The sequence below is a fragment of the Carassius gibelio genome, chromosome B8 (genome assembly GCF_023724105.1).
Source record: "Carassius gibelio isolate Cgi1373 ecotype wild population from Czech Republic chromosome B8, carGib1.2-hapl.c, whole genome shotgun sequence".
In the NCBI taxonomy this organism is placed as follows: Eukaryota; Metazoa; Chordata; class Actinopteri; order Cypriniformes; family Cyprinidae; genus Carassius; species Carassius gibelio.
The window spans coordinates 12,634,573-12,651,144 of NC_068403.1; the positions used below are offsets into that span (position 1 = coordinate 12,634,573).

The 16,572-nt window shown below is 37.7% G+C and overlaps 2 protein-coding genes across 6 annotated transcripts in view; both read left to right on the forward strand.

Moving 5' to 3' along the window:
- nkain5 (sodium/potassium transporting ATPase interacting 5) overlaps nucleotides 1-6,957 on the forward strand; it is a 39,716-nt gene extending 32,759 nt beyond the window's left edge. Inside the window, exons 1-6 of one of the 5 annotated variants that reach the window (XM_052562668.1) lie at nucleotides 1,285-1,483; nucleotides 3,671-3,808; nucleotides 4,537-4,617; nucleotides 4,825-5,022; nucleotides 5,691-5,751; nucleotides 5,895-6,954. In XM_052562668.1, coding sequence (XP_052418628.1) covers nucleotides 1,430-1,483; nucleotides 3,671-3,808; nucleotides 4,537-4,617; nucleotides 4,825-5,022; nucleotides 5,691-5,751; nucleotides 5,895-5,908 — 546 coding nt within the window. In that variant the 5' untranslated portion in view covers nucleotides 1,285-1,429 and the 3' untranslated portion in view covers nucleotides 5,909-6,954. Of the gene's footprint in view, nucleotides 1-1,284; nucleotides 1,484-3,670; nucleotides 3,809-4,536; nucleotides 4,618-4,824; nucleotides 5,023-5,690; nucleotides 5,752-5,894 lie in introns of those variants that run through there. The other 4 variants (XM_052562670.1, XM_052562671.1, XM_052562672.1 and 1 more) reach the window with 4 other exon arrangements.
- A 1,188-nt stretch (nucleotides 6,958-8,145) lies between these two features.
- ythdf1 (YTH N6-methyladenosine RNA binding protein F1) lies at nucleotides 8,146-16,156 on the forward strand. Its single transcript, XM_052563659.1, has 6 exons — nucleotides 8,146-8,570; nucleotides 9,195-9,219; nucleotides 9,897-9,976; nucleotides 10,562-12,193; nucleotides 12,750-12,794; nucleotides 14,521-16,156. The coding sequence occupies exons 1-6, from the start codon at nucleotides 8,544-8,546 to the stop codon at nucleotides 14,545-14,547; spliced, it is 1,836 nt and encodes a 611-aa protein (XP_052419619.1). The 5' UTR covers nucleotides 8,146-8,543; the 3' UTR covers nucleotides 14,548-16,156.
- The last annotated feature ends 416 nt before the right edge of the window (nucleotides 16,157-16,572 follow it).

The following is a 16,572-nucleotide window of genomic DNA, read 5'->3' on the forward strand; positions in this document are numbered from 1 at the left end:
CTTTGTGAATCTCCCTCACATTTTTAAATGGGTTTTGTTTTACAATCCTCTCCAGGGTGCAGTTATCCCTATTGCTCGTACACTTTTTTCTACCACATCTTTTCCTTCTCTTCACCCCTCTATTAATGTGCTTAGACACAGAGCTCTGTGAACAGCCAGCCTCTTTTGCAATGACCTTTTGTGTCTTGCCCTCCTTGAGCAAGGTGTCAATGGTCGTCTTTTGGACAACGGTCAAGTCAGCAGTCTTCCCCATGATTGTACAGAACTTGACTTTTTAAGAGACCATTTAAAGGCCTTTGCAAGTGTTTTGAGTTAATTATCTGATTAGAGTGTGGCACCAAGTGTCTTCAATATTGAACCTTTTCACAATATTCTAATTTTCTGAGATAATGAATTTGGGATTTTTCGTAGTTGTCACAGTTCAATATTTGAAATATATCAGTCTGTGTTTCATGAATTAATATAATATACAAGTTTCACTTTTTGAATGGAACTAGTGAAATAAATCAACTTTTTGATGATATTCTAATTATATGACCAGCACCTGTATATGATGTATGACGTTTGTGTTTATGTTGCGTTTTCAGTGTTTGCTCAGGTAAGTAAACTCAAGGGAGTAGGATACAAAAGTTATTTCATCAGTGTTGTTTCTAACCAATGTGACTTTATTTTGTTATGTGGAATACATCCAGAAGTAGAATGTCCCAGCTCTCTTCCATTCAATGAAAGTGGATTGGGACTAGTAGTTAGGGGGGGAAAGCGCATCAAGAATGAGACTTGTTCATTATACGTTTTTTTAACTTAACAATTATATGAGGAACAGGTCACAATTTAAGGCACTGCACACGTCATGCACACACAAATCTTACTTTGCTTGACAGCCTTACAATTCCCAATGAAAATGAGCAACTCTGACGTTATGTTATAAATAACTAGTAACTATAAACTTCCTGAGTTTTACCCCCATTTGTAATTAAAGGCATGCGATAAGCTTGGGTTTTTACAAAATCATTCACCTTAAACTTCCCTCTGAAAATATTGTGTATAGGCTAAATAAAATAATGCTGAATTTTTAATATCAGTTAAACCCCTGCTTTAATCCAGCCTTAACCACCAAGTAGCGTTAATGGTAGTCAGATCTTGATTTCTGTGAGCAGTAAATCTAATCATTTGGCAGCTCTTCCACCTGCCGCTCCCTCTCCACAGCGCACCGAGAGGCGGCGGCTGATTTAAGGACCCACCCCATTTTATTTACGCCCGCCTACCGCTTTATATTGTTTTTAACCCTATCTGCTATGTATTTACACCTATGATCACAAATTGTAAGAATAGCATAGTTTACTGAAAAATAACGCTAAAAACAGACTACCTCAAAATGAATCTCTTTTATTTACCATTTTGAGTTTTACGTTAATACCGGATCGTGAAGATGGGCTGCTGCTCGGGGAGGTGTATGTTGATGTTCTTCTGCGCTCTTCAGCTGGTAAGTGCGTTATAGAATTGTAGTAAAAACAAGCGTCTACTCGCTGCAGTTTTGTATCGCATTTATTAATCTGTCAATTTTTATGACATTTTGCGTTGTGATATTAACTTCGAAACGAGTTTCTGAACATCTGAACAACAAGTCTTAAAGTCCGCAGTCTTTTATGTAGTCCATTGTTTGAAAGAAGGAAGGTTTTTAACCCAAAAACCCTAGTTTTTCAATTTATAATTTGTGCAAACAGACTAGAATTGTACGTAGACTTTTGGACAGTTATTGGACTATTATTAAAAGGAATTGTCGTGAAGGAGCACTCACAAAACTAGACCACATTTTTGTAATAGAGTACAATGAGAACTGCAGCGAGTGCAAATAATACATTAGTGTATATTATATTATGTTTATAACTACTTTTTGTTTTTGCACATATTGTATTTATAGCTTTGCTTATGTAAACATTTGTTGTTCTTTTCTCTCATTTTTATATTTATATATTTATATTCTGTATTTATGTTTCTCTGTCATATGTATCAGTTCTCACTTGTTTTTCTGCTATTGCACCAAAATTTATCTCAAAGGATTTTTATTAAATATCCATCATCCATTTATTTAGAACTTGCTCATAGAACATAATCTAGGCTACTTATTTATATTGCAGATTTCCTACATAAGAAATGTCAACTGTGCATTTTAATATGGAGAAATGTTATATAGGTTGCACATGGTTTTCCAGTGGTGTGAGATCCTTTTCTCCTCTCACAAAGTGATATTGGATTTTATCATCTCAGTTCAGTAGCTGCACTTGTGTTCTCAACAGGAGGAAACCCTCTTGTTTCTGTGCTGAACACCAACAGAGACAGTGACCTATATCCCTGCTGCTTAACCTTTGTATGGCTTTTAACTTTGGTCTAACCTTATCTTTTCTTTCTTTCCTTTCTATTGACTGTATAAATGTGCATGAAAAAAATAGAAATTGGAGATGCTTATTCAGTCATATATTTTTAAATCAGCATTTTATATTAGCAATCTAATATGAGATCACATTTGGGCTATAATCTCAGTGGATTAACTCAGTCTTGCCATTTTTTTTAAATACAGTCCCCTACTAAATAAATGATGAATATTCAGTAAGACAGTGCAGAACAGAAGCGTGCAGTTATTAGTCTTTACAGTTGTGTACATTTGATCTCAGGATGGCTCAAAAAGAAAGTATAGCTGTATGGTTTAACTGGTTTAACAAATTCAATTTACCATTTCACACTGTCAATGATTAGAAAAAGAGAGGTCTGCTGCATGCCTGCCATACCATGTCCAATATTGTGTAACATTTGGCACCAATAAATCTTGGCTTGACATTAATCTGTCATGTCGACTATCAACAGGTTCAGCACTGTTGCTGTGTTAATGGTGGTTTCATATATCCTTAAAATAAATATTTCAGATGAGTTGAAGACTGTTCATGTTTATGAATTAGATATACCAGGATGGATATATATTGTATAATCTGAGTTTGTAATGCAGATGTCTGTTACCAAAAGCGGATAGCTCATCTGTATCTGCGATTCATCTCATTGTTTTATGTTTGGCTGGTTAAAGTCAATGCACCTCATGCTGGAACACAGCAGAGAGGGACTGTGGTGAAGACATGCTACGAATGGTTGATTTGAGGTGGAACCTCTGGGGACAGCTGGTACACAGCAGCATTGTGGCATACAGATATGGGGGATGGGTGCTTAGTGGAGAGAGAGGGTTTATGACTGCTGCAGTGAAGCTTTATGAGAGGAGCAGCATCCCCCACACCCAGCACCTTCTCTCTGAATCATACATCTCCTCTCCCTGAGCCTCTGACCTCCAAAGAGAGCCCTCATCTCCTCTCACTCACCCTTTCTCTCTCCGCCCTCCTTTTCTCTTTCTCCACCTCTCACTCTCTATTTCTCTGTCACATGCTTTGTACCCCATTGGCTCTGTTACCCTGGCAACCCTGAGTAAAAAGCCAGCATGTGGAAAAAACAGAAGTGGGGGTTTGATTGTGTGTCTCTTGGAAAGAGAGATGGGGTCTCCATCATTATTGTGTTTGGGGCAGCGTGAGGTGTTTTTGTTTGTGTAGATGCAAAGTAGCTGGTGGTTTTACTGCTCTATCAATGTAAAGAGATCTTGATCATATCATACTTTCTGTCTTTTTTTTTCTAGATCACTGCTGTGGAGAGACAGGTGTTCGACTTTCTAGGTTACCAGTGGGCACCCATCCTTGTCAACTTCCTGCACGTCATTGTGGTGATATTGGGCTTGTTTGGGACAGTCCAGTATAAGCCTCGCTATATAGTTTTGGTGTGTACTGTATTTAACTCATGACATTTTTTGTAACTTTAGAAATTCATAGGTATGCTAAATAATATTGCATTTAATAAAACTTGTTTTATTAAAACAACAATGTAACATAATTTATTATTCATAAAAATAAATGATTTATACTTATTATTTATAAAATACTGATACTAAATATAAAAAGATTACAAAAATACCTAAATGATCAAATGTATTAAATTCAATAATACATTTCCATTGATTAATATTATTATGTGTTTTGATTTCTTTATCTGAGAAAAATATATCACAGTTTTAAGAAAAATATAAATCAGCACAACTGTTTTAAAAAATGATAATAATCAATTTTTCCTGAGCATAAAATCAGCATGATTTCTGAAGGATCATGTGACACTGAAGAAAATTCTGCTTTGCCATCACAGAAATAAATTACATTTTAAAATACATAGAAAGCAAAATTCAGATATTTTCAATTGTCATAAAATTTCACAACTGTTTGTGTATATTTGTATACAGTATTTCTGTAATATTGTATTTTAGATCAAATAAATGCAGCACTGGTGAGCTTAGGAGATACATCATCCATCCAAAACTTTTTCATGGTAGCATATAATCTAATACAGTAATTTGGTTGTTAGCAGATATGGATTTTTGTTTAATGAAGTTAGATGTGGTTCCGACTGAATTTTTACAAACTCTGATGTCTATTATGTTCTTTCATTTTCCTTTAGTATATAGTCTGGAGCGTGTTTTGGGTGACTTGGAATATCTTTATCTGTTGCCTTTATCTTGACCTTGGAGGGCTTTCAAAGGTAAAGAGCCCCATTACTCATTATGTCAGTCTAGTGCTAGACCAAGTTCACATTCATTCCTGTTATTGGTATGAAATGATATCATAACTTTGTTATAATCTTGCAAACCACAGATGAACAGAATTAAACAACATTTTAAATTGACAGTACAGATCATGTTTACAAAGCCATGAATGTTTACAAATTCAGAATGCTGTGGTCTTGCAGGACAGCAATTACCTGTCATTGGGACTTTCATCTTACCATTCATGGTGGAAAGACAATGGTCCAGGCTGTGAGAATGGAAACCTCCCAACCACTAGATGGCAGCATATGGAAAGTCCTGCTCTGGTTTCTGAGCTGGGCTGTGTGTTAGAATTCCAATACATCGAAGTTATGCACAGCGCCCTGCAACTGTTCATTTCTGTAAGACCCTAAAACTGAAGTCATTATCTGTTAAAGCTGAAGTGTGCCGAAATGAATGACTGTTTTCAAACAGGTTTCATGAACATTTCTCACAACAGTGCTGCTGTGTCAGGCATACCAACTTTTTGTAATCTAAATGAATAGTTGCAAAGTTATGCCTACAAACTTCAGTTTTAATATGTGACCATGGACCACAAAACCATTCTTATGTGTCAATTTTTCCAAATTTTGATTTATACATCATCTGAAAGCTGAATAAATATGCCTTCCGTTGATGCATGGTTTATTAGGATCGGACAATATTTGAATATCTATATTTTGAATGTATCGAGATACAACTATTTGAATATCTGCAATCTGAGGGTGCAGACTGGGAAAACCGCCTTTGAAAGTTATTCAAATGAATTCTTAGTGATGCACATTACTAATCAAAAATTACGTTTTTATTTATTTAAGATAGGAAATTTACTAAATATCTTCATGGAATATGATCTTTACTTAATATCCTAAATATACAATGTTTTTTTGGCCATTGCTAAAAATATACCCCAGTGAATTAAGAATGGTTTTGTGGTCCAGGGTCACAGGATGGAAATTCATAAAAAAAATAAAAAAAAAAACTTATATGTGACTTTACTGAACTTGATGCTTTGTTTGTTTGCATGTAGGCCCTGGGATTTGTATTTGCCTGCTATGTTGTCAACATCTTCAATGAAGAGGAAGACACATGTTTGTAAAATAATTATATTCCATCTTTTAAAAGTGCCTTTAGTAATTATGTGTATATTTTGCTGGTTCTTAATAATCTTCCTAAACAACTGATATTACTTCATGTGAATCTGATTTTGTATCTGCATTGTGTTACTTTTCAGATTTGTATAAGTGACAGTGTCCAGATCTCATCAACCTTTTAAGAGAGAGAAGGAACATTGAGAAGGGAAAGAGATGAAAGAAAAGGACATTAACCATTCTCAGAATGGACCGGAGTGGATGGATTCCAAATGATGTATAAACATAACAAAACATGCAAATTAAGACAACAAGAGTGATGTGAATATGAACATGAAGATTCAAATGTATGTGTGTTTTATTATTTTTATTTTGCCTAATGACACTTTGAACTCAACAAAGTGAACAAAAAACAAGTCACAAGACATGTTTGGCAACTATTAATCCAAAGCTAAAGGATACAGCAATGGACCTCACATGCTTTTATGAATACATATTTATTTGCCTTTCTGGATATGATTTTTCTGTGAAACAGTTTTGCATACTGTTTTAGTAAGTAGCTTATAATTTTACAGTTCAAATGGTAGACTATATTTTGTACATTTAGCCTACATTTTGTACATTTTAAACATATTGTAAAGATCTCTTTCAGTTCATCTGTTTAATTGTGGAAATTAAGTGAAGAAGAATTAATTGCTTTACATGCACTTGTGTCATTATACAGCAAAATGCTGTTAAATGTTTAATGATCAACATCTGTCTCTTTTACTATCTGTAACACGAGCCGTGTTTGTGAGAGGAGAGAGCAATTACAATACCTGCATGTGCTGGTCTGTGTCTTACAAGCAAAACAGAAACATTGTAAGTTAACACTTTCTGAACATTAAACCTCATTTTGTAAATGTAAATAATGCAGCATTTACTGAACACTGTTGAATGCTGACTGTAGTGAGTCATATCTTTTATTTTGTTAAATTATACATGTAGTGTATATCTTAATAAATATTTGTTTGTAAAACAGCACAGTTTACAGAAAAAAAGGCACTTTATTTCGTTATTATTTTCTGTCTACGAGTTTTGAATGTAGTCGAGGAGTTGCTCAATTGACTCGCACTACACTGACACCTAGTGGATAGAATGAGAAAACGCAAGTTGAAATAAGTGTTGAGGAAACGGTTTGCAGCCTATATACCACATAATAACCATTAAAGCATTAGGATACCAACAATCTTGATAAATAAACCGGATTATTATGTATGCCATTACTTTGTGCAATGCAATACAATATTTTATCATCCTAGGACAACATAAGACTCCAAATCCATAAGCATCCAAATCCAACATGGGAAAACATATATTTAAACTTTATGAAATTCAGCAAAAGCATCTCATCATTAAAGCTTTTTCATTATCTGTGAAGTGGGTGTAATGTTGAAACAGAGCTGCTGCTCCCTGCAGGGTTCCAGTCTCCTATAGTTTCCTACTGTAAACTTATAACAGAAAGACCCCCATCCCACCCATCTCTGACTAAGATCAATAGCTAGATCTAAATATCAATTAACTACCCTGAATGCCTTTTATCACCATGAGGTTTAGCTGACACAAGAGTGCTCAGAGCTTGTTAAAGACATTCTTTTAACAGTGAAAATGTAAATGATAAATTTGGTAGCACAGCTTGGGTCTGTAATAAAACTAAATTAAAAGCTTTCAAAAAAAGAAGAACATTTTTCATCATCCCAGTCAAATGATTTAATAAAGCTTGAAGAAAAAGACAAGTAATCAAGCTTCAAGTCAATAATATCTGATGTGAAATGAGTGGGAAGTTATTTAGTTATTTAGAAAAGTTTGCACATATTTGTGAATATATGCAAAGAAACCAGAGGAAAGGACCAGCTGAAACTTCATTATAGCCTATCTATATGGGATGGTATGTGATAGTTATTTATTTTTGTCTAAATTAAACACAAACCCATTCAATATAGACTAAAAAACTGATGTGATATGTTCTGAAAAAACATATGTCATACTAGCTGTGGTGGTGAATGATGAAAGAATGAAGGAGGAATAATATTTCTAAGATGAAGTAGTGGAGTAATTACATAAAAGCATAATCTATATTATTATTATTTTCTTAACTTATTACAGACATATTCATACTATTAAGATAATGTAAACTATTAAGATGTGTAATTATAGGTAAAACAAAAACAAAATATGTACAGTCCTCATTTAGTAACTTAATATACTACACTTTAAATTTCTTAAGGCAATTGTAAGAATGAAGAACACGTATGAAATAGTTAATTTATTAAGAGAAAGAAGACATTTATCGAGTAAGAACTTTTTTTCCCAATCTTCTCAGGTTGATCACCTCCGCATGGCCACCCGGTCCATGTGGCGTCAGTCCCTCCGCGCAGATCCCGGATGGAGCGGCCATTGGGCGGAAGTGAACAGAGGTGCACAATAACTGCGGGCTGGGAGGAGGAAAAAATATATATATTTACACTTTTAAATAAATTTACACTCGGCGTGTGACACCATTGGATTACACCCCCAACCCGCAGAGCCTCTGATACTCTTGGAAACATCCTCAGGCTGGACTTTTAGTGCGCTCGCGTGGACCGGATCGCCGGAATCAAGTCGTGGAAGTTGCTGAAAAAAAGCGCAGTTTAGCCTGCACGGAGCCGAGAGGAACCCACAGGCTTCGGGTTACGCCGAGCACCCTCGCTGCTGCTGCTTCTTTTTTCTTTGCAAGACTCTTGCTGAATCTCAAGAAGCCCTCTTGATGAATAATGTCTACCACCAGTATTGACCCACAGGTACGTTGGGTTGGAGTGGCACGGCGTTGCTAAGGCCTTTAGGAGGAGCAGGGAATGCGCGTGCAGCCTCCGCCGCTTCTGCGGAGACATTTCGGGCTTCTACCTCTGTTTGCTTAATACATGCGCGATGGCTAACGAGTTAGCATTTTCCCCACTCGTTTCATTGAAAACTACATCGCTATTGTTTGGTCAAAACAGACAGTTCAGTTCGACACATCACAAAATGCGTTTTACTCCAGTGGAGCATCAGGATAAAACTTAATTTAGTACACAATCTCTCTCGTCTGCTTCTGAGAGTTATAACCAGTTTTCTCTGGACCTGGGCTGATCTGTGTGGCCGACGAAATCTTTAGCTCTCCGGGTGGACGTGTAATTCCTTGATTGACTAAATAAATATCAACATAAGCCCCCGTTTCTCTTTAATAACGAATGGCGAGCGACTCATGATAGTGCATTGATTTATTGCTGATGCTCTAATGGAGTCGATGTGGATTAAGAGCATGGAACGTTGTGTAGTATTTACATGTTAAACACGAAGAGCTCGTGTTTAAAACTATAATTCAAAGGTGTTAATGTTTTGTCTTGTTGTTTTTATCCATCTCTAATCACCTACTGAATGGGAAGACATCCAAAGGGCAAGACGCTAAAGGTGAGTTTGCTGAACAATATGTATGTCTGTACAGATCTAGAAATGAAACATCCAGGATAGGCTCATTCATGTAAATTAAGTTCAGCTTTTTCCTTTATTAATGCTCTCGGCTGTGGCTAAGTCAAGTCAAATTCGGGCATTAATTTTCTGTCATGGCCTGGTTCTGCGTTGCTCACATCTCACTCAAATAATGTTGTTTGAGAGCTCAATCAATCACCTGATGGAGCCATAGGCTATACCTCCTCTTGGAGGCCAGAACTGCTCCTGTTGGATTAACACCACTCTGACACATCAATTGGCAATGGGAGCTTGGCTTTTGAGCGTATTAAATAGATTATGCTTGATAATTCTGTAGCGTTAACTACTGTAGTTGGAATTTTTGTCTTTTGGCTTGGGTCATTTTTAGATGGTTCTCTTCATTATGACTGTCTGTAGTATCGTGGTAGTCAGACAGAACATGTGGTGAATGACTCACTGAGATCAGTGTGGTGAAGTTCACATTACTGTAGTCGTTTATCAGTTGTTCAAGATCTAAAATGTGAATGGCGTAGCATTGGTTAAGTGATATCTTCTGAGGGGCACAGAAGACTGTTGGATTTAGCATGTACTTTGATTTTGTTTTCAGATGTAGTGATTTGAGAAGTAAACCTGACGATTAACATCGTCTTTTATTTCAGTGCAAAATGGCTCTCTTCATCAGAAAGAAACAGTCCACGACAATGACTTTGAACCATACCTCACTGGCCAGTCCAATCCGGTGAGAAATGTGTTTTTTTTCTTGGTGTGAAATAGATTTAAAAACTTTTAAATCGACATGTATTCTAATGTTTTTACAGTTTTGCTTCTCAGCATAAGCATGTTTTTGATGTTTTGAAGAGAACAAAATACTGAATATGATTTTTTTTTTTAAGTGCATTATCGTTGTTGGCTTGTGCATGGAAAAACACAGTATTTTGAATTAAAGTAATTACTTGGCAAAATAAGACTAACTAGGTTTTACTCTGGGAAATTTGTCTGTACATTTTTTAAAACTCAGAAGTAACATTTCTGCTTTTGTAATTGCTGGAGGGGAAAATATTATTAACCAACTATGTTTTACTCTGGGATTTTTTTTTTTTTTGGTAATTTATTTTATTACCAGTACATTACCACAATACATTACTAAAGGGAACTGGTTGTAAAAATACTACATCAATGTCTATCAGTTGTTATGTTTAAAATAATTTCCAGTTGAATATGGAATGTCTGCTAAGAATCAGGTCTGATCTGTTTTTATCTGATCTTTTTTAAATTAGTATATTTGGTTTGCATTCTAACAACTCTATTTCTGATTATCCCTCAGAATAACAGTTATCAATCAATGACCGACCCATACCTGTCTAGCTACTATGCCCCCTCGATTGGGTTCCCATACCCCCTCAGCGAGGCCCCCTGGTCCACCGGTGGAGACCCGCCGATCCCTTACCTCACTCCGTATGCCCCCCTCAGCAATGGAGACCATCACTTCATGCATGACACTGTGTTCGGACAGCCAGGGGGTCTGGGTAGTAGTATCTATCCACACCGCTTCAACTTTTTCCCCGAAAACCCAGCGTTTTCCGCCTGGGGTACGAGCGGCTCCCAGGGCCAGCAGACTCAGAGCTCTGCATACGGGGGCAGTTACAGTTACCCGCCCAGTTCTTTAGGTGGCACCCTGGTACCCGACGGGCAAACGGGCTTCCCAAATGACACTCTGAACAAGGCGCCTGGTATGAACAGCTTAGAGCAAGGCATGGTGGGTTTGAAGATCGGCGGTGACGTGACTGGAGGTGGTTCTGGCGTAAAGACGGTGGGCTCTGTGATCGGTGGAGGGCCGGTGGCGGCTGCTGTGGCCACGGGTAACGGCGGGACTCCACTAGGGCTACCGCCTCCCAAACCCACATCCTGGGCAGCCATCGCAAGCAAACCGGCCAAGCCTCAGCAGCTAAAGTTGAAGACCAAGCCGGGGATGCCCATGGCTGGAGGCACCCTTCCCCCACCACCCATCAAACACAACATGGACATTGGCACCTGGGATAATAAGGGGCCTGTGACTAAAGTGGCCTCGCCATTGCCCCACCACCAGCAGCAGCCTCCGCTCCACTCCCAGGGTCACCTACCGCCTCACCATCATGGGCTCCCGCCCCCACCTCAGCCCCCTATCCCGTCTGCCCAATCACTTGCCCATCAGATGGCGATGCAGGGTCCGCCCCCTCCACTGCCTTACCAGAACCACACCCCTGCTCCTCCCCCTCAAACCCGGTGGGTTGCCCCACGTAACCGCAACCCTGGTTACGGTGGGGGTGGCAGCATGGATAGCAGCAGCTCATCGAGTGGTGGAGGGGTCGGCAACGGTGGTGGCGGAGGACCTCCAGGGTCCTGTGCTGTGGAATCCCACCCGGTCCTTGAAAAGCTGTGTGCAGCACACAGCTACAATCCCAAGGAATTTGATTGGAACCTGAAAAATGGCCGGGTTTTCATCATTAAGAGCTATTCGGAGGACGACATCCACCGCTCCATCAAGTACTCCATCTGGTGCAGCACGGAACATGGCAACAAGCGGCTGGATACAGCCTTTCGTGGCATCAACGGCAAGGGTCCTGTCTATCTGCTGTTCAGTGTCAACGGCAGCGGACACTTCTGCGGCGTAGCGGAGATGCGCTCGCCTGTAGACTACGGCACCAGCGCCGGCGTTTGGGCGCAGGACAAGTGGAAGGGCAAATTCGATGTGGACTGGCTGTTTGTTAAAGATGTACCCAACAGCCAGCTCAGGCACATCCGCCTGGAGAACAATGACAACAAGCCCGTGACCAACTCCCGTGACACGCAGGAGGTGCCTCTGGAGAAGGCCAAGCAGGTGCTGAAGATCATCGCCACCTACAAACACACCACCTCCATCTTCGATGACTTCTCACACTACGAGAAACGACAAGAGGAGGAGGAGGTGGTAAGAAAGGTAATGTGCTTTTTCCAAACCTTTTATTGTATGTTTGTTTGTTTGTTTAACAATAACTGCATTGTTTAGCTAATGATTTGGATATAGTGAAAATATTAGATATGTTGAGGTTTAGAGATGCATATACTGAAGGTAAATATTTCTGTTTAGAGGTGAATGACCATAAGCAGCTACAGTGCATCAGTGTCTACCTGTTGTTTTGGAATGGTGATGCTCTTATTATAGTTATTTTTTTATTATTATTATATTTAATATTTAACTTATTGTATTTTATCCATTAGTGGTTTTTAGTACTGTGGTGTTCCAAGTATCAAGCTGATAATACACTTGTATTGTTTTAGATATCTGGTGACAATAAGCAAAAGTACATGTCTTAAACTGGTTCTACTTTGCTCATTTTATATATGGTTTTATGGTTATGAATACATTTGGCAGTCTTATGTTAAATTTAGTTATTGGCATTTTTATGCAACAAAAATTTAAGACCGTGCTGATGTTTTTGATTTGAGTCCAAGGATTATTGATTTTAATCTCTTTCTTTCATCTCCACTGACAGAACCTAGAGCCTGCTCCTCTCCAGAATCGATCCCGACTGGATCAAGTAAGCTCTTCTTTTTTTATGTTTTGTCAGAGCTAACATTGTTGTATTGGATATGTCAGAGAATTTAGAAAATTTAAAACCAGATTAGGTTTGGAATGTTTTGTTTATGCTCAAATCTAAAATATTTAACTTGTTTTAACATTTTTTATCGAAGGTAGCTGCTCCTGGAACACTCATTTGACTTTAATTATATATTCTGTTAAACTGTACTGTTTAATCACATACAACAGTTTTACTTAGAAAATTCCCTGAGGACTGTGTTTAGTAAAATCTCTTTTTAGCAATGCACCCAAAATCTTATATAGATTTTCTCTTCCTGTATTCAAATAATTAATGGTTTATTAATGAATTAGTGATTTAATGATACAGTGAAAAAATTATAGTGGAACCGTTTTCAAAAAATAGATTACATTTTGAAGTAGATATAATGAAATATTTTCTTGTTAAACACTCCACTTTAAACGTTGAAGGATCATGTACTACCCTGTTCTTGGCATGAAAATTGCTTTAGAAGCTGACGTGACATGAAACAACTGATTAAATAAATCTAAATAAACTCCTAATGAGTGTAAATGTGTTTAAAGGAATCATATGATGCTTTTTTTAAAGTGTTTGGTGTAACAGAATATGTTGACATGCTTTAATGTTCAAAAAATACATAATTTTTCAAAGACAGTACATTATTGTAGGTCCCCTATGCTCCGCCTCTCTCAAACGTGTAGTTTTCTACAAAGTCCCTCCGTCTGACAAGCGCAGGCTGCTCTGATTGGCCAACTGACCCAGTGCATTGTAATTGGCCGAACACCGTAAACACTCGTAGGAATTGTAAAGCCCCTTTCCATAATCTTTCAAAATAAATGTAAAGACAGTTAATTATGTCCTTAGTTTTACCATCAGTTCAAGCCTGTAAGTGATACAGAGTCGCGTGATGGACACAGTGATGAAACTCATATGTGTTTGAAGTACACAAGCCATGGACCATTAAGACAGCTGATTCCACCATGTCACCGTCTCTCTCTCTCTCGCGATGCGCAAAACTCCGCATTTGAACAGTAAATAGGAAATACTTAAACTAATAACAAAACATACTTCCAGTAGCTGATTCAGAAGCACCAGATTGTCGTAGCAGAATGACCTCCTCTTCTAGGTTCACGAAACGGTCGTCCATAAAATGTTTCGCTTTTCTGTTGTAAGTAATCTACTTTCAGAAGTCCAAATAAAAAGTGCTTTTGCTTTCACCTGAAAACACAGCATCTCCCTGACATGGCTGCATCAACACTAACTGTGGTTTCTGAAACTACGGCTTCTTTCGTTGTGTGATCATTTGGCATTATACAAATATTTCCACATAGTGACATAGACATGTTGGGGTGTGTTAGAACGAGCCGTTTTTGGGGTCGTGTCAGAGTCTTAACTTTGATAAACAATATCTCTTTGGTTTTGAGACGTTAGTCTTTGCAACTTCAAGGATCATATCTATGCACAGAGAAAGGAAAATGAAATCGCATCATGTGACCCCTTTAAAATTCCAAATTATGAATAACTGTTTTAAGTCAAGGAAATTCAAGGGTGAAAAGTTATGGTAACCCCGGCTTGTGTGTGAGAATTTAAAAGTAGTACAAAATATTGTTGGAATATTTTTTTTTTTTTAATGAAAAGTTTTAGATTTTTCTGTACATCAAAGTAACCTTCCCTCCATTTCTCTTTCTCTGTTTCTCTCTCGCAGGAACGCCAGAACCGAAATAAACAATAGAAGGCTGCCCCCTACATATGATGAGCAGTTGTTTTAGGACTGACCATTTGAAAATAAAATTTAAAGAGGACACAAGATGAAATTTAAAAAAAATAAACAATCATTATGTTTTTTCTATTTAATTCTGGTGACTTCAGCCAACGTCAGACTCGAACCTCTGCGCCTCCGGCTTCACCTGTCGGGGCTGAAGTCGATTAGCACCTCAACGTCCCATCATCATTTTGATTTCTTTCTCTTTTTTTTTTATTCTTTGGTATTGTTTTCATACACCTCCCTCCCCCATTCAACCAATATGTGCACAAGTCTTTTATTTCCTCCTATATTTTTGTTTCTTCAGCCCCACTGCTCCCCAATATGCCCTTCAGAGTTGGTTAACTGAGTGGGTAGTGACTTCTGTTATGTATGTGTGTGTGTGTGTGTGTGTGTGTGTGTGTGTGTGTATCAGGGAAGGTGGTGGAGTGTTTGTCAGTCATGTGATATGGGACGGGGGTGGGGGGGTGTTCAGATGCCACTCTGGTTGTGGGGGGAGTGGCATCTCAAGCATCAGTAACTGTAACGGGCCAGTTTTACTTTCTGTAGATCAAGATTTGTGGAGAATCATGCAACTGCGTAGAAGGGACAATGACATGTCTTAACATGAGATGATGTTATAAAAAAAAATCTATATTTTTGAATTATGTAACACTTGACTTTTTTTTTTGTTCAGTGACGAGCCAACTTATGTCACAGGTTTTTCTTTTTCTTTTTTTTCTGTTTTTCCTGCTTGGAGCCTTAACATTTTAAAGCTACGGAAACCGTTTAATAATGGCTGTTCTATACCTCAAATGAAACAGCGTTATCAGGGAGACGACATCCCATGCATCCTTAACCAAGGGAAGTCAACATTGTCACTGGCTGTACTAAAAAAAAAAAAAAAAGTAAAACTAATGTTTTCATTGCGGTTCAGAGCCCAGTGCTCAGACTCTGTTCCCATACACAATGTTTAAAGAGCGGAGATGTAACTACTTACTGTTCCAACCCCGCCCAGCAGAGGTCGCTGTTTCTTTAAGCCAATCTGAGAGATGTAGCAATTCATTGCTTTTAATTTGAAATCACTTTAGATGCATCACTTCTTTTTTTGTTGTGTTCTTTGTCCTTTCTTAACAGATTTTATTTTATCGCTTTTTCCCCTCCCCATGTCCTCAGTATATTGCTAAGCTTTAACGTAGGATCATATAATTATAAAAGTAACGAAGAACGCCTCAAATGTGTAACCTGAAAATTAATGTTACTGATTTACTGTTAAAGGAAAGAAAAACAAACAAACAAACAAAAAAAGAGTATATGGTTTCTGTGCGTGATTTTTTTTTTTTTTTTTAGGACCTGCTTGCTGTTTCGTGTGTTTGTGTGTGGGAGAGCGGAATTGAACCGTGTGAGGGTTTCAGATTTCTATAGTCATATAACTAAAGATTCATGAAAATATATGAAATACTAAAAATATTAAAAAAGAGTTACAAGACAAACATTTAAGTCACCCCTGAAATGAATATGCATTGTATTGGAAGGTCACTATCTATCACGTTCTTAGATTTGATCATGCTCATTATTAAAATAATACTATATGGTGTAATTGGTGTTTGAAGGTGTTCTTTTTACTGCCTTGCTTTGTTGGGAAAATGGTCTGTGTTGTTGCTCTACTAATAGTTTTTTGGCACCTAGATGAGTTCTGTATCACTTTTTAACCTATTCACACCCACCTGGACTGTTTTAATTTTGAGACATCATCTTTGATGAACACATGGGATAAACATGCTTAATTTTAAGACGTGATGGACATATATTTGTTATTTGTGGGGGGTGGTGGGGTCTCAAAAAATACAGGATACATATTTGTCTCTGTCACTTCTAAAAGCTTTAAAATAAGCTTTGAAACAGAGCTAATTATAACAAATGTGGAAATACTGTAATTTCCTCATCTCTGTTTACGTATCAGTGCTTCATAAATGTTCCTTTTGCTAAAATTTTGAAAGGGTTAAATAGTTCATC